This window comes from Podarcis erhardii, assembly GCF_964252035.2.
Source record: "Podarcis erhardii genome assembly, chromosome: 4".
NCBI classification, from domain to species: Eukaryota; Metazoa; Chordata; class Lepidosauria; order Squamata; family Lacertidae; genus Podarcis; species Podarcis erhardii.
The window spans coordinates 28,168,782-28,192,092 of NC_138508.1; the positions used below are offsets into that span (position 1 = coordinate 28,168,782).

The 23,311-nt window shown below is 45.3% G+C and overlaps 1 protein-coding gene across 3 annotated transcripts in view; it reads right to left on the minus strand.

Annotated features, from left to right (window-relative positions):
• SLC7A1 (solute carrier family 7 member 1) overlaps positions 1–21,670 on the minus strand; it is a 38,960-nt gene extending 17,290 nt beyond the window's left edge. Inside the window, exons 1-4 of one of the 3 annotated variants that reach the window (XM_081860428.1) lie at positions 21,475–21,670; positions 19,639–19,690; positions 7,076–7,459; positions 728–886 (exon numbers count right to left, since the gene is read on the minus strand). In XM_081860428.1, the coding sequence (XP_081716554.1) occupies positions 728–886; positions 7,076–7,445 (529 nt within the window). In that variant the 5' untranslated portion in view covers positions 7,446–7,459; positions 19,639–19,690; positions 21,475–21,670. Of the gene's footprint in view, positions 1–727; positions 887–7,075; positions 7,460–19,638; positions 19,691–21,100; positions 21,210–21,474 lie in introns of those variants that run through there. The other 2 variants (XM_081860427.1, XM_081860429.1) reach the window with 2 other exon arrangements.
• Positions 21,671–23,311: the final 1,641 nt, after the last annotated feature.

Genomic DNA, 23,311 nt, shown 5'->3' on the forward strand with positions numbered 1-23,311 from the left:
GGTTGGGGAATGCTGTGAATGGCCACAAACTAGAGGGCCTACACAAGAAGCTCCAGGCATAAAAAACAAACTTTGGAGGCTTTTATTTTCCACAATAGCAATCCACTCACAAGTTCAACCAGGCCACTGTTCCACAAATGCCAAAATATACCAGGGAGAAAATTAGTTTGTGCAGTTTCATATCCAGCACATTTTGCATGCGTCTTCAAGGCTGGGTGGTTTCTCCTTTTTTAAAAGAATAAATTCTGCGCTCACTAAATAAAGTCCATACAGCATTTCAATGTTTTGACTCTTGTAAGATAAACAGCTATACACCAGCATGATGGCAGCCCTGTCTTCTTTCCCCACATCTTCCTGGCTGGAGCTCTAAAGGAATTGGCAGACTGTTGAAGTTAACAAATCCAAGTTCTTCTGCAGCGTTTGAAGACTTCCAGCTTGCCTCCTCCTCTACGGTAATAAGCATTGTTGCTGCCTGACACCCATTTCCACTAAAGCACCTACTGCGCCTTCTTTTATCAAAGCAATTTCAAAGGGAAGATGGCTGCTGCAGTCCTAACTCTGCTAGCTTTCCAATAGGTCAATCTGACACTTGAGGCAAACAAAGCAGCTTTGAAAACAAGGCTAGGGTGTTTGCTCTTCCTGGGATTGCCAACAAAGAGAATGCAGAAGGACAACAAATTCTTAGTCCAGAAAAACTTCCCAAACCAGCTTTCTCTCTCTGTCTTACCTGTTAAGATCAGGATAATGAAAACAGAAAAGACGTCTGGATATTTTGCTAGAATACCAGGAGCATTCATGGACATGTACTGTTGGAAGAACATTCCAATATGCTTGCCTATGAGTTCGTCAAACGTTGCGCTCCATGCGCGGGCCACACTTGATGTCCCTGTCAGAGAATAAAAATTGGGAGTTGCTTAGTTGCTTATTTAATACCACACTATATCCATTGATTTCAGGGTAATTTGTTAAACATAAAAAACCACAATTGGTTATGTGATGCAATTGTAAATCAAATAAATTAACAGTGGAAGATTTGGGGCAGGGACTTCTCGCGCTGTGATTTATATGCCGGAACAACACAGGGACTGTTGTCAATCCTCACATGGATTCTTCAAGTTGATAATCCAAGGCATTAGGGACGGGGATTGGAGATCGTTGGCAACTATTCCCCCCACCCCCCGGATAAACATTTATTATTATTATTATTCACAAACAGAAAGAAAATGAAAGACATAGTTACAATTCATAAACCATATTTTACCAAACCCGAACTCATATATACTAATAAACAACTATATTTTGCACCCATGTGACTTTCCTCCACCACAACTCGACGTTCTTTACTGCATACTCTTATTTACATTGTGTCCTTATGTTGACCATTTTATTTCTATTAATAATTTTACCTTGATTTAGCTCCTCTTTACATACTTGATCTAAGCATATCAATATGTTTTCTTTAGAACAGTGTTTCTTCATATAATCTTCAAAACATTGCCATTCCTTCCTTAGACTCTGATTAGACTGAATTCTTATGGCTGCTGTTAGTTTGGCTAATCCTATAAATTCATATAATTTATTTATCCAGTCTTCCTTTGTGGGGATAGTATCCCCTTGCCAGTTTCTAGCAAGTAATAGTCTGGCTACGGCTGTGGCATATAAGAATAATATTTTCTTATCCTGTAGTATGTCTTTGCCTAAAATGCCTAATAAATACGCCTCTGGATTCTTTTCTATCAAAATTTTAAACATCTTCTTTAATTCCTTGTGAATACACCCCCAGAAGCTCTTTACTTTCTCACAGCCCCACCATGTGTGTCCCATTCCTATGCCCATCCCTCAAGGCTGCCACATACACTTGCTTCTATTAATATACAATAAGCAATGGGGGAAGCCTCTTTCCATCAAATTTACCATATTTTTTGCCCTATAGGATGCACTTTTTCCCCTCCAAATATGAAGGGGAAATGTGGGTGCATCCTATGGGGCGAATACAGGCTTTCACTGAAGCCTGGAGAGCGAGAGGCTCTCGCTCTCCAGGCTTCAGCTCTGCGCATCGCTCCGGAGCCCGGCGCCAAGCCGCACCGGCCTCCGGAGGGTCGCACAGAGCTGCCTGCCCTCCTGGGGTCCGCGCAGCTCTGCGTGACCCTCCGGAGCCCGGCGCCAAGCTGCGCCGGGCTCTGGAGGGTCGCGCAGAGCTGCCTGCATTAGGAAGCCTCAGCGTGCCCAGGCTTCACACAGCTGTCCGCAAGCCTGGGGAGACCGGCGCGGCTCCCTAGGCTTGCGGATAGCAGGCTCTTCTGGGGGCTGGGGTCGGGGAAGCTCGGGCTTCCCCCGCGCCAGCCCCGTGCCTGGGGGGGAAATAATTTTTTTTCTTTATTCCCCCCCCCCCCAAAAAAAACCTAGGTGCGTCCTGTAGGGCGGTGCGTCCTATGAGGCGAAAAATATGGTACCTTTACTGGCTATGCAAATACTCATGGTTAGACACATATAGTTGTTGATTTATTGGCAAATCCATTCAAAGACTTCTAGTGGCTGAGTTCCACATGCTTAGCCCTCATTGACTTAATTCAATTCTCTATCCTCTGCTTCGGAATCTACTGAACAGAACATTGTACTCTGTTCTGTCTCCACCCCCAACATTCAGCCCGGACATTGAGGTCCAGCAGCGAGGGCCTTCCCTCACTGCGAGGTTGCAGGGAACCAAGGCCTTCTCAGTAGTGGCACCCGCCCTGTGGAACGCCCTCCCATCAGATGTCAAGGAAATAAACAGCTATCTGACTTTTAGAAGACATCTGAAGGCAGCCCTGTTTAGGGAAGTTTTTAATGTTTGATGTCTTTAATATTCTGTTGGGAGCCACCCAGAAGGTATAAATAATAAATTATTATTATTATTCCAATTCTGTAACAAACATTATACCCCATCAACATGCTTACAGCACCCGGGGAAAGCGAGACAGCTATGGCATCTTACCACGAGCCCATCTAACCTTGGTCAAGAAATATTATTCTCAAGAGCAGCATAGTATACAGGGGCCAGGGGCTACTCAGAGAACTCAAGAGGTGTGGTTCACAGAAGTGTGGTGAGAAAGGGTAGTAGGGGCAACAGATTCCGCATCACAAATTCATCTCTCCAATATGGTCTCCCCATTTCAAAAGTTAACAAGGACGGAGTGTGAGCAGACCAGATAGAAACAACAGCCATGCTGCAAAGCCCATGGGGAAAAGTTTGCCTTTCATCGCAACACAACTGCACAGATAGTTTTACATAGGATGGAGCATTAGAAAGCAGTGTCAGGATTCAGGAATTTAGTACCAGAGAGAGGAAAGCAAGAAAATCTGGTTGCACGAGGAAGCAAGGCAAGACTGACCTCTTCTTCTCAAACCGGGGTTGTCCCACCTTTACTGTGGCCAAAATTACTGACTTCAGGCAACTGCTATAGCCATGTGAGCCTCAGTTACTCCCACTAGGCTAATGCAATCTGGTCTACCTGTGGGCTTCTATTCCCACCATCCCTGACCATTGGCAATGCTTGCTGGGGCTGGCTGATGGGAACAGGGTTGTCCACCAATTCTTTATTGCATTGCAGGGGGTTGGACTAGATGACCCTTGGTATCCCTTCCAACTCTAGAATTCTATCATAAAAATTTTATACTGCTTGATTGGGGCGGATGGGACCTCAAAGCAGTTTACAATATCTAGGTGGCACCATTTTGGAGGAAGTGATTCAAGAAGCTGTCAGGTTGCTCAGTTCTATAACCCAGATGACCACATGAACGCTATGGGCTGGGACTAAGATAGATTATGCACAGTGCTAAAAATGAACGCATTTCACCCTTCAGTATACTGTTTGTGACTATTCGCTGACCACTCGTAGAATGCACTTATATCCAGTTCTTAAGCTACTAAACAAAGCTTTGAGGAACTGCCTGAAAGGAGGAAGTTATGGCGAGGGCCCATTCTCTGATCAACAAGAGTTGTGTTTTGCAACATTTATAAACACCTACAAAAGCAAGGAAATTCCTTAAAATGATGTGCATGAAAACCAAGGAGATGTAAATAAATAGGGAGCTTTTGAAGTTCAAGATACATTCCCTCCACACCCTTCCCTACAACACCACTCCTATTTCTCTCCTTAAACAAATTCTATCCTTAGAATGAATTCATGCTGTGCTTCAGCAAGTATTTAAAGAAATACAAGCAAAACATTAATATCTATCCTCCCACCTTAACACACACAAAACTAAATGCCTTCTCCTTGCAACAAAAACTGCCCACTGGAAGACTGTACTAAATAGCTTGGATATCATCAAAGACCAACATTGTTCAGCTACATTCCAGGAACTGCCAAGCAAAAACCTGCTTTGAGCGGATTTCAAACCACAGTCGCTATAATGATGCAGAAGTCCCTGAAGGTGCTCCTGGGTAAGTGATGCAATGTCAACATGTTAAATTAATCTTGCTGTCTGGGCATAAAAAAAGAAGTTGTTCTAAATGAATATGAGGCAATAAACACCCCAGTTCCCTAGGGACACTACTACAAGGAAAGCCAATTCCTCAATGTTCAACAAAATAAATTTATCAAATTGCATGAACTGTACAAATATTTGGTCTAATAAAAATCAAAAGAGCTTCACTGAGACAATCTACACTTCCAGAATAATTATGGGATACTGCCTTATAGGGACTGTGCCATTTCGGCCTGTAGATTGGGGCGGGGGGGATCACATTCTTATTTGCTGCCTCCGTTTTGAAAATTCTATGCAAGCTTCTAAAACACACATACACAAAACCCCTAGTGCATCAGTGAAAAAGGCCTAGCTCCCTCCTGAATGCACCAGTTTCCTACGCACCAAAATTTTTATATAAAAATGCATTTAAGCATGCAATGTCCTCCTACTAACCGGGCCTTAATTTTCACTCATCCTATTCATTCTAAAGCCCTATTAATTCATTCAAAAGAATGTACAGGGGATGCATGTGGTGGCAGCCACTCCCCAATGCTCCAGTACACACCAGGCACACCCCAAACCCTTCCTGTGTAAAGCTCTGAAGGGGCTTGCAAGCATGGCCACACAACCTCCCTTCAGCATCAAGGGTGGAGCAGACACACACCTGCTCCCTTCTACCTCGTTTAAGGCCTCATGCATTCAAAAGAACACATGAACAGTCTAATTAACTTCCTATAGAACTTTGCGTTCAGCCGCCTTAAACTTGAGTCGTATACAGACATTATACTCACAAGTGAACAGAACATATGAGACGCGTCTGCTAGCACCAGCACCCCTGTCGTCCTACGTAAGTTGGAAGGAAACCATGTAGGCTCCAAGTAGCGCAGCATTCTCCAGGCAGTCTCCATGACAACAAGAGGCTCCCTGCTGCAGACAGCCATCCTCCACCTGATGAAGAGGATGCTCGTCCACCATCTCTCCCCCCTTGCACGTCCTACTGAAGAGCATAATGCCCAAATAAGGCTTCTAGGACTCATCAACCTACATTCTTTATGTACATGAACTTTCCTTGAGCATAGTGCCTTCCAGATGTGATGCTGGGATTCCCAACTCCCATCATTCCCAACCACTGGCTAGACTAGCTGGGGACGATGGGACATGTTAGTCCAACATCACCTGGAGGGCAGCAAACTGGGGAAGGCTGGCGTGCATCACGTCGCTGCGACGTTCCCTAGGTTCCTCACAAGAGCTGGTCGATAGGTGGTGACTCAAGTCAGTTTCTGCACTACTCCGCTGAGTCCTGTCTTCCCTTAAAAACAGCACCTACTGACTTCCAGAGAAGTCTCAACTGCATCCACACAAGACAGATGGGGTGAGATGTATTTACCTTAGAACCCACCCAGACCAGAATGTGGGCACTTAAAACATAAAATTGTATGTAATTGCTCCTGAACAGGAAGTTGTTAGAGACAACATTCTTATAGTTCTCGCTTCCTGGCCTAACGTATTGCCTGATCTCTTTTTACATATGCTTTTATTATCCCTTTCATCCCACTTCCTCTCTACCTGCCTCAGAGCCCCCCCGCTCCCCATTTTGCCACCAACACCCTCAATCTGACACACAGCGAACTCCACCCAACAGTTCCCTGCTCTTATTATTCCACTCACTCTTCTATCAAGGTTATATTTTATCTTTCGCAAGCTATTTCCTCCATAATAAAGCACACAGACACATTGCCCTCCCTGCAGTCTTCCTATCAGGGCCCTGGCTCTGCATTCTGAAAGTGGGTGAGGCAAGAACTTGCAGCTGCCAGAAGCAAGGCCTTCGCGGCAATTGCTCTCCAGCCTGATGATGGAAGGGAAGATGGGATACAAATGCAATAAACGGGTTCAAAATCTCTACATGCTTTTACAAAGCTGAAAGGCACTCCCGGCTTTAATTATGTTGCAGAAAATGAAACACTGGCAATTTCTGTGTTTTCTGGCTTGATTTTAACTACTATCCTACTTTTCTTTTTCTTTTTTTGTAAGCAGCTTCAAGTTTCAGAAAAGCAGCATGGCAACATTTTAAGCAATCAATCAATCAATCAATCAATCAGATGTATGCATAGTGATGAATGTTCGTTCACGTGTGCTCTGTCCCCTTATCAGGTGGTCCCTTTGTGGATTCTGAGAGCACCAATTTTCTAACTAAGAGGAAAAGAGGAATTGTTTCAGATTAAGTCTCCCCAACTCTTCAAATTGCTAGTCAGGAGGCAAAAACGAGAGCTTGCTTCAGTAACTAAAGCTAACAGGGGGATTTCCACAGAAAGATTGGAGCAACAAGAAACTGTGGCCCAATCTAAACAGCTGTAAGCCTACTTAAATGGGTTTAGATTACACCCTTGTTATTTTCCTAGTGAGAGTGCTCCTTCACTCACTATCCGAGCCTGAGTCTGTTACAGAGTCCTCCTTATCCAAATATATTGCGCATTTCCTATTACAACATAGTAACTTGCACAAAGTGCTTTGAACTCTCGAAAAGGAAACTGCAGCTATAAACAGGGTATGAAATAGTTTTTCACAGATCCTGCTGTGCATTTTGCACAGTATAATCGGAGCAACGGCACAAAAAATTACCCACCGATGACATAGGAGAGAATTAGGTTCCATCCCGTGATGAAGGCCAGCAGCTCGCCGACCGTCACATAGCTATAGAGATAAGCTGATCCAGTCTTTGGGACTCTGGCACCAAATTCCCCATAGCAAAGTCCAGCCAGCACAGAAGCCAGAGCAGCAATCAGGAAAGAGATGACAATGGCAGGTCCTGCGTTTTCTCGAGCCACTGCCCCAGCAAGAACGTAGACTCCTGCCCCAAGCGTACTGCCTACGCCAAGGGCAACCAAGTCGAAGGTGTTGAGGCATCGTGACAGCCGGCTGGCCTCACTTGTGCAGTCCACCACTTTCCGACGAACCAGCTGCTGTCCAAAACTAACAAGTCCGTTGTAGGCCATCTTGTTGATGAAACCTGGAAGGGTGGGGAGAGAGAAGGAGAGAGAGGGTGCAAATAAATCACTTATAAGTACAGTGGTACCTCAGGTTACAGATGCTTCAGGTTACAGACTCCGCTAACCCAGAAATAGTACCTCGGGTTAAGAACTCTGCTTCAGGATGAGAACAGAAATTGTGCTCCGGCAGCGCGGCGGCAGCGGGAGGCCCCATAAGCTAAAGTGGTGCTTCAGGTTAAGAACAGTTTCAGGTTAAGAACAGACCTCCGGAACAAATTAAGTTCGTAACCCAACTTACCACTGTATTTGAACCATCAAAGTGGTAAAGGGACCCCTGACCATTAGAGTTCAGTCGCAAACAACTATGGGGTTGCGGCGCTCATCTCACTTTATTGGCCGAGGGAGCTGGCGTACAGCTTCCAGGTCATGTGGCCAGCATGAATAAGCCGCTTCTGGCGAACCAGAGCAGCGCACGGAAATGCTGTTTACCTTCCCGCTGGAGCGGTACCTATTTATCTACTTGAACTTTGACGTGCTTTTGAACTGCTAGGTGGGCAGGAGCTGGGACCGAGCAATGGGAGCTCACCCCGTCACGGGGGTTTGAACCGCCGACCTTCCAATCGGCAAGCCCTAGGCTCTGTGGTTTAGACCACAGCACCACCCACGTCTCCTTCAAAGTGGTATTATGCAGAAATAGCTTTGTCCATACGCCATCATGCATAAAACAGGATATGCACAACCACAGAAGTCAGTCCATTGGTCCATTTAGCTCAGTACTGCCTACACTGACTGGCAGTAGCTCTCCGGGGCTCCCAGCCCCATCTGGAGATGCCAGGGACTGAACCAGGCCACATTCTGCACAAACTCCAATTTCCAGATTACTTTCACAGGCAGAAAGTGCATCACAATCACCCAAACATGAAGTTACCAGAGCATAAGTCACCATGGCTAGGCTATGTCTGTCCAGCAACACCCATCGCTACTCCATGCCACTCGAGGTCACCTGGGCCTCCAGGGACAAAGCTGGATCAAGGAGTATCCCCTGGCTAAACTACCTGGTCTTTCAGGGGGAATGTAGCCCCATCCAGAACAAGTTGCCTATTCAATTCCCAGGCCCAAGTACCACCCAGGCACCGGACCTCTGCCTTGTCAGGATTCAGCCTCAGTGACAAGAGAGAAAAATTTATGGCTTTCAAACAAAACTGCGTTTGATGTTTTGCTTTCCATCACATTGAGAAGCATGCTTTTTTGCCAAATATTAACCAGTCTCACTTCTGGGAAGTTCTGGGCACTTAGCCCACAACCCAACACATCTAGCTCTGTGCTGAACTGCAGTCCTTGTCTTCAGACAAATGATCTTGCTTCGTTAGGGTCAGGCAATGCTCTGTAACTTATGTGCACACACAAACCAGCTGCAGAAAGCTGCTACCTGGACAAAGGATTATATTGGGAGACAGTATGCTTCTGAGTACCAGTCACTAGAAACTGCAGGAGGGGAAGAGTGTTCTGGAGCTCACGTCCTGCTTGCTGGTTTCCCACTGGTGTCTAAATTGCTCTTCCAACCTAAAAGTTTGAATGCCTAGTAATTTTCAGAAGCAGAAGAAGAGTAGGAGCAAGATCTAGAGAGGAATAGAGTGGTTTTTCTGTGCTTTGCATAGCCTTTTGGCCTTCCCCATGTCTAGTAGAAGAATGCTAATATGGAAATATGTGGATTTAATTAAGCTTTTCTTCTTGCAGAATTTGGGTTATGTTAGTGCCTTTAAAAAATGCAGACATCAAATAGTGAGATCAGGAAGGGTGAGGCTAGACTGCCAGTTCTGAGTCCCAGTGACATCGTAGGACTTTTGAGGCCTGTTGATTATTCCTTCATTCAAAACAAGCACAAATCCTAACTTTTCATCTTCTTTTCTGGCAACAGCAGATATTTTTTCCAGGGGGAGGGAATCTAACCTTCAACAAAGATAAATGATTTTTTTGTTTAATGTAGATTCCTCAGTGAAGAGGTGACTAACTTTTTTCCTAGTTAGCAAATCCCCCACTGCATGTTCCCCTCTTACAATCAAGAATGGGGAAGCAATTGTTTTTCCAAGAAGTGGGTTACTTTGAAATGCTGCTTATTTAAAACAAGCTGTTCCTGCATATGCAGGGGTCAGATATTCCAACCATGTGGACCAGATAGATATAGATTAGATATAGCATATCCATTTATTGAATCCAGAAAGCACATTTGATTGGCTCATTAGCATGCCCCCACGGCTACAAGCCCAGCCTGTTCTGCCTAGCCAGATAAATATCTGGTGATATTCATCACCAGAATGTAACTGTATGGGTTGAATAGCTTCAGCCAGCCATATATATACATATACATGAGGGGGTGCGGGTGGCGCTGTGGTCTAAACCACTGAGCCTCTTGGGCTTGCCGATCAGAAGGTCGGCAGCTTAAATCTGCACAACGAGGTGAGCTCCCATTCCTCTGTCCCAGCTCCTGCCAACCTAGCAGTTCAAAAGCATGCCAGTGCAAATAGATAAAAAGGTACTGCTGCAACGGGAAGGTAAACGGCGTTTCCATGTGCTCTGGCTTCGTCACGGTGTTCTGTTGCGCGGTTTAGTCATGCTGGTCACATGACCTGGAAAGCTGTCTGTGGACAAACACCAGTTCCCTCGGCCTGAATGCGAGGTGAACGCCGCAACCCCATGATCGCCTTTGACTGGACTTAACCGTCCAGGGGTCCTCTACTTTTAACCTTTTTTACATTTACATGAAACCAACAGAAGCAAGGAACGTTACCCCCGCAGTGTCCTGCTGGCTTAAATGCACTAGCATTTAAATTTCCAGTGGGAACAACGTTCTGTTTATATGTATTTCACATTTCCTGAGGTACTTTCACTATGCTGAACGACACTGTACGTACAATAGATACTACTGTTTTCTTCAATACCTATGGGCATCTTTTGCCTCTACCTCTCTCCAGTTAGAATGCTCAGCATTCATCCTTCCCTCCCTTCAGGTTTAAGCCAACCATTTATAACTATTCTGACCACATTCTTCTTTAAACAGGACCTCCCCAGCAGCTCTGCAGCGATTGCAACAAACCGCTCAAATTGCATCATCACCGAATGCCTCTCTCCTGCAGTGCTGGCAAATAGGCTTGAGTGACAGGCTCTCTGTGTGTGTGTGTGTGTGTGCGCTGCACACGTACCCACACACCTTACATTTTAACGGTATTTCAGTAAGCGACAAGATCAGAACTGAACAGCTTGTCAATAGAAAGCATTGCCATGGCAGCATCACCCACACACTTATTCGCCTTCAGACACTAATGTCAGTCATTTTATTTTTTAAAAAAGTGGGTGGGTATTGAGCCCAGAGTGGGTACTGACTCTTGCAATATATGTACACCTATTAATGAAAAGGCAATGCAACTTACGTCGCTTGCATAACAGCTAAAATTATTGAATGGGGGGAGGGAATTCTTCAATAACCATATGAGAAATACTGCTTATAATCAAACTTTCATAATTTTCACAAGAGCAAAAGCACATTCACCATGCTGTTCTACAAAGGGTCACAACGGTCAGGACCTAACAGCTACATTCACAATATATACATTAGAATTGATGTGGCTATGGAGCTACTGGTGTTGCTAGACTAAAAATCTCATCTTCCCTGACTATTGGTAATACTGGGTGGTGCTGCTGAGTCCCATGAGATCTGGCAGGCCAAAAGTACCCCACACCTGATCTGTGGCTTTAATCTGCTGAAGATGCTCAAGATCCTGGCTTCAAAAGCCCCTGCAGAAAGGAGATGATCATATGCAGTATATTCCTTAATTAAAATCACATTTACAAATCCTATACAAAAAAGAACTGAAGCTTTAAAAATGCTGGACTCAGAAAGGAATATTATCATCTATTGAAAAGTGACTCATAACTGCTGCCTCACTCATACATAATTGAATGTGCACTGGTAGCTAATCGTTCTAGTAGAAAATTAGGAATGTATATTCACAGAACCATAGAGTTGGAAGGGTCCCTCAGGATCATCTAGTCCAACCCCCTGCAATGCAGGAATTTGCAGCTGTCCCACACAGGGATTGAGCATTATCAGCACCACACTCTAACCAAATTAACTATCATCTTTCAGATAGTTACCAATTATTCTGTATGAAGAAAAACAAGTTTAAGTTTAGCAGACTCAGCAGGGACCTGCAGCCAATACCAGCTCTAAGATACAAACACCTGTTTGTTGCATTCACATTTCATGTGTGAAAATGCATTATATAAAGAGGCCCTCAGAAAAAACAAGTACTGAGAATACCGATTCATATCTCCGATATTTAGTGATTAGTGTCTTCAGGCTACACATTCTAAAACTATAGTGAAATCTGGGGGACAGTTCTGGAATAGATGGTTTCGGAACTTAATCTGAGACTCTTAATTTGTACCACTTCTGTGGGTTATAAGGAAAATCTAAAAGGTGGAGACCCCAAGCTGGCTGTATAACTCCCAGATTACCCTTTTCCAGGAAGTGGTATTTAATCTACACCATCGCAAGGAAGTGTACTTTCAATAAAATCCCTGCCACGTTTGATACACAGTGCATATCGTTCTTAGCTAAATAAGCCAAAGATTATGCATCTGAATAAGGATGTTGTCTTTGATGCATAGGAGGTGGTTTCATTTTCTTTGTGGGCTGCAGTTTTCTAAAAGAGAAAGAAAGAAAAGGCAGGCACAGTCTGTGGGGCTGATTCAGAAGGCTTGGTAAAAGTGGAAAGAATTCTCAGTCAAAATGGAATGTTCAGATCTTCTAGCAACAAAGGTCCTATGCATCCTGCTTTCTAGACATAATGAGTGTATATATTTGTGAGCATGCAAGAGAGGGACATAAAACACAAGTATCCACACCCTAGCAATTTTCACTTTCCTTCTTAAAACTTTGGAAATGCAAGGTTTCTCTCTCTCCGGCTCCCCCCACTCTTCTTTAAATACATAAAATTATATTTCTAGAGCATGATCAATGTACACAGAGCTTGGCAGTTTCCTAACACTTCTTCTGGAAGGAGGAGGGAAGATTTACAGTTTACAGTCTCCCAACCCAGCAGTTTCGTCTCTGTACCCCAAAGCACTTCAGATTTCCTCCCCACTAGATAGGGGCACAGCTTACTTGCAGAGTTCCTCTAGGGTTCCTAGGCCCTCTCTGTGCCACATAACTGTGGCAAAGATTCCTGCCACCACCAGATTAGGAGGGAAACTGGAGTTTATTATGCTCGCCAGAAGAAAACAGCACACTTGCCATGGAAACTGCAGAACCTCATCACTTAAGGGATGGGAAGTTTAATGCAAACTTAGAAAAGGCGAGGCAACCAACATTTACTGTGGCAAAACCCCCAAGGTGCAGAGAATGAGGCCTACTTCCCACTGAGGTGTTAAACCTGGTCTGCATCACTTCAGACACGCTGGTGGGGTCCAAACATTTGACCGTTCTTCCAGAATTGTTGAGTGTTTTATGGGCACATAGAAACGTAGCATGTCTAGAGAAATAGGGGAAAGGAAAAGTATTGTGTAGGTTAACATTCACTCATGAAGGCTCCCTGCCATTGAAATGTTACTGCCCAGATGAAGGTTTACTACCTCAGAGAGAAATAGGCCCGAGTTTTTGGGGGGGGGGGGGAGAGATGGCAGCATAAAAGTATCAGGTCATGCTGTAATATCACCATGGAAACCAAGAATGCAAGTCCCACAAGCATCTCCTGCAAGCTGACTTAACCGGCAGGGCTCTACTGGACAATACGATTATAAAGAATGTGCTGCGCTTAATAGACTAGGGGTTTTATTGGAAGAACTTAGGCTGGCTAATAATCATCTGGAAAAGAGGCTAAATCCCACAGGGATGTTTTTAAAGGAACTTGCAATAACTCTTTAAAAGGTACTGGAATGGATAGGCCACACAACCAATACTACCAAGCCAACAGGAGGCATTTATACTCAGACCAGCAGCATCCCTCTCTTAGCTAATTTTGTTATGTTTCCTAGTAATGAGGAAATGTTCCTAATTTTTGCACAACTGGGTATCCATTGGGCTATCAGCATATCCAGGGGATCACATACCTTATATACAATATTTTTAAAAATCCACATTAACAGCTCAGTGAAGAGAAGGTTCCACAGCCGTGGTGCCACCACTGAAAAGCCTCTGCCAAAGGATTTCACACCAGACAACTTATTCAGGAAAAGAAAGCCTCTCTGACTGGTTGTAATGTAGAGGCAGGTTGATACAAGAAAAGGTCTCTCTCATTTGGGTCTCAGGTTCTTCAGGGCTTTAGGTGCCAACCTAGAGCTGGGCTCAGACGTCAACAGGCAAACAGCTAAGCTGTTTAAGTAGTAGTGCCACAGGATAATTCCACAGTGATCAACTTAACCTTTGGAAGGTTCTTTGCATATCATTTTGTTTTTAGCGAATATTATTTGTACACCAATTACAATAAATTGACTGACAGGTAAGACAGCTCAAAGTGATCTGCGGGGATGGGGCAGTTTTGAATTTAACCTGCTGATCATATCCACTTCCTTTCCCTGGTTTAAAATCAAAATGGGTGGGGCTGTCACACACAAATTATGCACAGTGTGGAAAAAGCAGAAAAAGAAGGTTTCTCTTTCTGTCTCATGCAATAAAGCTGAATGTCAGAAGATTCAGAACATGTAAAATAGTACTGTAATAGTAATGCATAGTGAAACAGTGGAATTTGCTACCACAAGATGTAGTGAGAGCACCAACTTATGACAGTTTTAATTTAAGGAGGGGTAGACACATTCATGGAGAACAGGAAGAACACCAGATGCTGGGAAAGATGAGAATGCTACTGTGTTCATGTCCTGTATGCAGGCTTCCCATAGGTATCTGATCAGCCACTTAGGATGCTCTATTAGATGCCTTTGCATCTTTTTACATTCTTAGGGCTGCAGCCTTAAATTAGTTCTACTAAATGTCCTACTTCCGTTTTAACATCTTTGAATTCAAAACAATGAACTCCAATGTTTGTTTTTTTGATTTATTCCGTCCTGGAAGATTATAAATTGGCTTGCTCTTGCTATGATTTTAAGACTTTTATCCTATAACCACATGCGTTCATGCCTGCCTGCGTTACAAGTCACTTGCATGAGCACATCTATAATCAAAGACAGTTTCTTAAGTCATGCATTGCACTGTTATGTATTTGCTTTGAACCATCGTATTCCTTGGACCTCGTGCATTATCCAAACGAAATTACTTTACCCAGGACACTGTGTTTGTTTGACAGTACTACCTAAGGAACAACCAGTTTTTGTTAAAGCTCCTTCTGCAATGGAGACGATAGCATTATTTTCCTGTGTATCAATAACTTTTGATAGCAAACAATAGGAGTACTAAGAACCAGATTGTGACACATGGCAGACTGAAATCGTCTATGAAGTCATACAAACATAGGAGGCTGCCTTATACAGAGTCAGAGCAGTAGCTTAATATTGCCTGCACTAACAGACAGCAGCTCTTCAGGGTTTTCAGATGTCCAGGATTAAGTCTAGGGGATTTTGCATGCAATGCAGATGTTCAATTACTGAACTACAAGCCTTCCACATATGTAAAAGCTGCACTACTGCTTTAAGTGATGCATTTCTCTCTGAGAAATCTTCCTGTCCATTATTTCCTTTATTGTGCTTTTGCCGATATAGGAAAACCATCTTGAGCAAGCTTACTCCCTATTGAAAATCAACAAGTGTGGTTTCAATGGAGCTGCTGGAAGTTGGCAGCAGCAGATAGCCAAGCTTCTGCTCTGAAAGACTTTGAAAGCGACTGGAAGAAATTTGGAGAGCCACAGGCCCTTTGAAACAGGTTAGAGATCTAGAAATGTAACTTTTGTACTGATCTGGGGAGAAAACACTCTTCCTGCCAAGATGCGGGACATGTGCACAATCTGTAACTCAGAGCTGTGTTTTGATCAGAGACATAGTATATAGGCTAGAACTGCTTGTCTCCCTTTCACTTCCAATGCTTAAAAAGTGCCACTCCTTTAACTGCAGAAGATATTGTGACATGCAGTCACTTTGGCAGCACTAGGAAAGTGCTCTCCACCTGCTAGCATTAGAAAGGCTACTGCCCTATTATCATCTGGAGCAACTGGCAAAATACTGCACTGCAACCCTCCCAACTGCAGTATCACTACTGCTTAAAAGGACCAGGCAGTGAGGAGGCTGGGGTAGTACAGCTAAATGGGTGGGGTGTGGCGAGTTCAGAGCTCTGCAAGTGCACCAGTGGAGCCAATCTCACACAGCCCCAACCTCCCCACCACTATATCCTGGTAAGCAACAGTGATTATGCTGTCGGAACAGAAAACGAGAAATGCCTCTGAAGTCTCAGGAGCCCAATGCTAAATACAGAGCAAGACTACAGAAGCTGCAGCAAAAACCCTTCTTTAAACAACATGATAAAGGTATTTCTGGGCAACTGAGCTGTTAGGTTGTACTGTACTGTTAGCCTGCAGCTGCTCCTACAAATAAAAAAATGTGTTTTATCTGGGCTGTTGAATTGTTTTAATGGATTAGCTTTGGATACAGTATTATCTTATTATTTCTCCAATAGACAATTAATATTATTTATGTCATATTGATTTCTTTGGTTGCTGCTATGACAAATAATGCAATTAGTACATTTTGCCCCCCCCCCCTCAGTCAGGTTACTGACTGTTGGTCTACAGATAATATCCAACTCCCCAAAGTCCAAAGAAAAAGATTGGGGGTGTGGGGTAGGGAGAGGCTGTGAGCAGGGCATTCCCTGCAGATCTCAAGGCACAAGCCTAGAAGCTCAAAATAGGAGAGTGGAGGCTGCCGACAATCAGGACTTCAAAGTGTGATGTTGGTTGATTAACAGGTGGGTGGCTCCACCAGGGGGTGGATAAAAGCAGCTGGCCCACCAGCCAGAAAAGGTTCTCCACCCCTTCCCTAGATCCACGGTAGAAATTATGTGAGATCTGCCTTTTCCCTATTCTTAAAGCAAGTTTTACCGCACTTACTCAAGGGGGAGGGAGCACGTATTGCCCAAGCAAGGACTTTCACAACTCAGGTATCAAGGACTGAGGATTCTCAAGAATGCTGCTCTTCTCCCAGCAGAAAATGAGAGGATCTTTACCTAAAAGGTCACCAGTTGCAAGTTCAACTTTTTGAGAAAGGAGAAGACTGTGCTTATCTGTATTTGTACAAATGCAGTGATCCCACCGAACAAACTTTGCTTCCCAGTGAATACAAGTGCCTAGGCTGAAGCAAGCTGTTTCAAGTAAGTCACCCCCAGCACAAAGCAAACTAAATCTCTGCATAAAATACAAACTCTTACCTACGCATCGCAGCGCTGTATGGAACCCACCTTAAGTCATTCCAAATGTGGCTGTTTTCCTGCAAGAATCTCCCAGCCCCACTACCTTTAGCTCCCCACTAATGAGGTTCCCTGTTTACTGGTTATAGAGAAAACAAGGATCTACAGAAAAATGTATTTGCACCTTGATGAGTTTTCTAACACACAAAAGGTCTCCAGTTTGAAACCTGGTATTAACACAGGGCCATAAAGCAAGGCAACATGGTTGACTCTGGCGGCAGATCTGGACCCAAGGAACGCGCCACTCAACTTTGCTGCCGCCCCCTCACACGCCATAGTAGCAGTGGGGTGCACCCAAGGAGAAGGAGAGGGGAACGGGAGCAACAGGCCATGCCCACAGGAACAGTGTTCAAAATTCATCAGGTGCATTTTGCACCTGGCTGTTGGCCACTTGTGACCAAGTGAAAATGCCCGGGCGTCAAGATGGTCCCTGCCGTCTCCCCCATCTGGAGAGCATGCCTAGGGATCTTTGGATCTTGGCTGTTTTCACACACTAACAACACATCCTTTAGAATGCTATCCATTAGATTTTTTCTGCACAATCAGAAAAAATTTCAGGAACTCAAAAGTCATATTAAAAAATATGACTTTTGAGCCCTCTGGCCCAAAAATGAGGCATTCCATTCTGGCAACTGTAACCCTGGTTTAAGGAGCCAGTCAGCACCTAGCTCATATATCTGAGTTTCTAACACTGCACAAGAGCAGTGGGGCACATCCGTGGTGGCAGAGGCACTGCTGGGCACCAGGAGTGGGGGTTGCCTCAAGCGGCAAAGCACCCTTGGCTGGCTCTGCATCAACATGTAGATATTTATAGGGAGGCCCATAGTTCAACTCTAGAGCACATGAGGTGCATGCAGAATGTCCTAGGTTCATCTACATAGGACTAGGAAAGACACCTGCCTGGAACCCAGCTGCCCATCAGTATAGACTAGCCTGCTGGCTGAGGCTGATGGGAGTTGTAGCCTGAAACATCTGGAGGGCACCAGTTTGGGGAAGGCTAGTGTAGACAATCCCAGGCTAGCTAGACCCACCATCTGCCTCAGTGTGCATCAGCTTCCTACATCCTTATGCATGCTGGCATAATAGTAAGTGGCAGTGAGATGCAGACTCTCTGTTTTAATCCTTTACCTATCACCAAGTTTTTTTTCCAACAGCTGAAACGCTATAATGGGAAGGAAAACAAACCCAAACAAAAGCATGAAAGAAAAGAAAATTAAAGGCTGAATTGGGAGGTCACTGTAAAGGCAGAACAGGACCCAGAGTTCCAACAGGCTGCACTGACGCAGGAAAAGTTAATGAGACAAGTAAGCAGAGTAGGGAAAGAGTCTCTGTCACAGAAGGCTAATCAGCTAATTAGGAAGAGAGCCAAAACTACATTCTCCATATACCTGGTCACTGTTAATTCTCATCAAACAAAGACATGGCTAAATTGAAAGGGTTATTGCATGTCCCAAGACTGTACAGGTTGATGCGCATTTCCTGCCAGAATGCCTCATCAAGATTTCCTATTTTATCATATCTTATTGTTTTAGTTCCCCCCCACCTTCTTCCTTGGAGCAGTTTTAGAAGACCCATGCCAACATCAAAGAAACAAAACACACCTGAGGCCAGTTGCTCCTCAGGCAAACACACAGCTGACAGTATGGTGAACAGCCCCATTTGTGTGTGACCATTGTAACGAATGAATCGCCTTACATTCTGAAATGAATACTGGAGATTTCAGATACTCCTGTGAGCCCCACAACCTAGTAGCTCATGTGCTATGTTGCTCATCAGAACAGATTATTCTAATGAGTGAGAAAACATTGTTTGAATTGGTTCCTAAGAAAGCATCTGCAGGCAAAATGTCTCAAAAGGCAAGTGGAAACAAAGCTGTTCTCATATAATTACACCATAATTATTTTATAATCATTATAAAAAGAATCATAATTGCAGAAGTAATAAAAAGGAGGGAAGCTTTCATTAATTTGAAGCAGTTCACACACTTAACACTGCTTTTATTTATTATCTCAGCATCAGGTGAGGTCATTCCAGGAGTTGCGAAATTTTGGTACCAGCTAATATTGTGGGCATGGTACAGATTTAACAAACTATGGTTTGTTGTTACATGCCTTGGGCTTGTATGAACTCCCCATCACACACAGATGAAGAAAAGAGATTTAAGATTTCCGTTCCTGATTAACTAGAAATTGTAATCTGCAATTGTGTCCAATCATTGTGAAGTTTGTCAGGTTCAGACACAATGCTAAATTGCATCTAAACAGAATCAAAAGCTTCTGATCTCTTCCTCGTGGCCACGCTGGAGGAAGGAGGAAGAACATAAACATAAGGCTAGTTTTCGTAAAACAAGGCTATGGCAATGTTACAACCCAACCAGTTCACTGTGGCCAAAGGAGAAGGAATGTTGAACAGGCCAAGTATGTATGTGAAACATTGGATACCTGTTACTAAAACATTCCAAACGCTAGCACTGCTTTGTTATTTGTATCCAGTGACTCTGGCTTCAACAAAGCATGCAAAGTTTAGCAGCAAACCAAGAAGAGGAACAACTTTAAACATTGCTTCAGATCGCAACGCAAACTCAACGCAAGTTAATGTTTTATCAAATTTTTTTAATTAAAAAAAACTAGAATACCTGTAATTGAAAACAAGTCTGTTTTAAAAACTGGACAACTTAAAAGATACACAATGATATTAAGATACAAACAGAAAAGGAGCATGTGCTTTTCATAGCGGACACGGTCCCGTCATTCCCCAGAATTTTCAGTTTAAAGGAAACTGCAGAATATAGCATACCCTTGCTGAAGACCTGAAGGGTCACACTGGGTTTCTGATATGCAATCCTGACCTAGAAAGGGCAATATTCTGATGACGTGGCTGCTTATACCCTTATGACCCAATTCCCACAAGCCAAGAGTGTCATTCAGCTGCTTAGAAGTAACTTAGGCAAAGTTCTCCTCTGGCTTCCACTTTTTAGCGGTGTTGCAGCTCGGGTATCAGATTATCTAGGCAGCTTTTGGTCTGGCAGTAGAGCGCTATGGGTTACTTGCCAGACTTCGGAATTCGAATCCAAGCACCATAAGTAACTTTGCAAAAATGAAAGTTGCATAAGTATTGGCTTTCAAATGACACCCTATTAGTGCAAACCTGCCAAAGAGTTTCGAAGGGATTTGATGAAGGCTTGTTCCTTTTATCTTGGAGTAACTGTGATTCTTGAAAATACAGTACATTCACTCTTAAAAATAAATAATGTGGCATATTTCCACTATAGTAACTGGCAACAACAGCTAGCTTAAAAAGCCATCAGACATCAAGGGTGATTAACAATCCCTTGATACTATCCTAATGTGATTTCCTGCCCCTAACAGCAGCAATTTCCCTTAGAAACTTAAGCAAACAAACTGGATCCGTGCATTCCAAATAACATTCAAATTTTCCACTGCAGTTTAGAGGCAGTAGGCAAGAGAAAGTCACTGAAACCAACTTTATGGCTTTAAATGCTGGGCAAACACAAGCACTCTGCCTTGCCTTATCTGGGCTTCATTACAACTGCTTGTGTTCTAGTTTTCAGGTTTCTTTAAAAGCAGCAAGGAATCTAGCACCTAGGAGGAATATTTGATTACACACCCCAAAAAAGGGAATAACAGATACCTAAAAGCAGAGAATTCAGCACATGAGTCTGAGCAGCATATCCTACACATCGTTTATGCCTTGGATTTATTTAGCCCTGCCTCTCTGCTCCGTTGCTATTATTGGTAAGGAAGGCCAAGAAGGTTCTTTACCGTAAATAACTGGCTCACTACTTCTAACGTAATCCGTAGGTGAATTGCATCAGAAGGATATCTCGAGCCAAAGTATGAGAGATGCTAATACTGTAGTCCTGGGGCAGTCCCCTCCATAAACACTTAAGACCAAAGACGGAAATGCACTGTAGTAATGTCTCGCCCCTCCCGCAACAACACACACACACACACACACACGTGTGAACCAAAAAAAGCGCCATTTAAGGCAGGACGCTTTTCATTCCCAAAGCCAAATTAGATCAGCCCATCATATGCCTGCGGTGCGCAGTTGGGGAAGGGGAGAGTTTGCCCAGCCTCTGGAAATCGCAATGTGGGAAGGGGATGGTGGAATTGCGGGGGGGGGGGGTGAGAAATGAAAAGGCGATCTGAACACCCCCCCAGCCCAGTCGCATGATCCCCGATTCGATCTACCTAGGCAGGGCGTCCCTTCCGACTTCCTCTACGCCGTGGCTTACACTATAAATATTGCATCATGCACCACGCTGCTCGCAAAATGGATTCCTCGCGTAGCATGTGGCTGAGGTCCGGAGCACATGTTCGCCCAGTGAGAAGGCGGCCGGGCCGGGCGGAAAAGCCTGCCAGCCTGCCAGCGCGATCTCGCTCAGAGAAAGAGATGTGGGCGAACCGGACCCGCGTGTTCCCGGGGCTTCCCCCACCCACCCACCCCCCATTCCCCACCTCTCCGGATGAGCTTTCCAACTCTCCCGCTCAAAGGGACATCCTAGCAAGGCGATCTAGCCAACTCTGCATGCATAGAGGCTGGAGGAGAAAGAAAGGGCAAAGGCGCTGGGGGAGAAACCGCTGCCTGGGAGTCACCCCGGCTACTCACCCCGCCTGCGCCCGGTCAAGTTCCTGGTGAAACGGTGACAGCAGCAGCAGCAGCAGCTGGTGGAAAAGGGAGAGAGAAGGAAGGGAAAGGAGCGCGCGGCGGCGGCGGCGGCGGCCGAGGACTGCGTGAAGCCGAGTTGCGCGCTCGCCGGCTGCCGCGATCTCAGGAGCGGGCCGAAAAGGTGCTGCCGGTGGCGGCGGCTCGTCTCTACGCGTCGAGGCGGCTCCTCCTCCTCGGTAGTGAATGGAGGCAGCCGCAGGCGACGAGGGCGGGGATTAAGGCGCGGCGGGGAGGGACTCCGAGCGGCTCCCGGCCGGCGTCGCCTCCTCCTTCGCCCTTTCTCCACCCCCTCCGGCGGTTTTATTATAGGAAAGGAAGGAGGCAGGGAGGACGCCGCCGAGTGGGAAGCGGGCCGTCTGAAGAGAAGGGCATTGAGGGACCACGACGGCAGGAGCGTCCGCGGGCTGAGGCGGTCAAGCCAGGCGCAGTAGCCCAGGGCTGCCGCCTCTGCCCGTCCCAGTGTTGGCACGTTTGGAAAGGCGCCCGGGGCACCGCTAGGCGCGTCCCAGGAGGCTGAGCGCGCGCGCGCCTCTCCCGCTCCACACTCAGCATTCCCGCCCAAAGGGTGTGTTCCGAGGGCAGGGCTGGGAAGCGCGCCAGCTGCGTCTCGGCTTCCTTCCTCTCTCAGTCTGGCTGTACCCTCCACTCCCCCGCACACGCACGCACGCACGCAGCTTACCTTTCCTCCCCCGCCCCGGGCGAGGAGGAGGAGGAGGAGGCAAGTTCAAAGCGTCACCGCGTGTGTGTCATTATCTCCCGCGTCACTGGAAAGGTTCCGAGAGATAAGGGGAGGGGAGGAGGGGGCAGCTGTAGAGAAAGAGCGCGAGAGGGACGGAAGGGGCACGAGGGGGCGGGGGGGGAGAAGGGGGACGGACCCCGGACCAAGCCGCCTCTGCTTTGCGCTCGTCGAGGCCGGAAGGGAGCACTGGGCAATGGCATGCCGCACTAGGCTTGCTTGTTTGGGGTGTTCAGCCTGGACGGGTCTGTGCCGTCTAATGCCGTTTTTGTTTGCTTTGTGAATGGCCGCTGCTAACCATGTGGATTTTTGGTATTTCGTTTTCTTCTTGCTCTTTTACAATTCTTTGCCCAACCGCAACCACGTAGACATATCAAAACAGACAAACACGTGCACATGTATGTACGCCCCAGCAACTCATGCATCTGATGAAGCGATCTACAGTCTCATACTCTCCAACATTTCTTCGGTGAAAATAGGGACGTCCTAAGGGAAAGCGGGACATTCTGGGATCAGATCAGAAACAGGGGCAGCTTCTATAAATCCGGGACTGTCCCTGGAAAAATAGCGAGAATTGAAGAGTCTGCAATCTAAGGACCACCTCTCCCCATATGAACCGACCTGGATCCTTTTTTGCAGTGACTCCCCGCTTGTGGGATGCTCAGGGCCAGATTTAGGCTTGATGAGGCCCTAAGCTACTGAAGGTATATGTCCAGCTGTCCTTTGTCAACAACAAATTGGCACTGTTTTTTATGTTGAATATATGCTATATGGTAATTTACTTACCATTACGTACATCATAGGAGCCTACACACCACAAAACACTGTTGCTGTATGTAGGTTTTATTTGTTTTTTATCTTATATTTTAGAAGTGTGCATCCAGTTTTTTTCCTTTAATTTTTTGGGGGGGAGGGGGCCAAGAGAGTGGGGCCCGAAGCTATAGCTTGTTTAGCTTATACGTAAATCCGGCACTGGGGATGCTGTCCCCAAGGAGGCTCACTAGGCAAAAATCTTCCACTTCTCCCAGGTCTTTGGCTAAT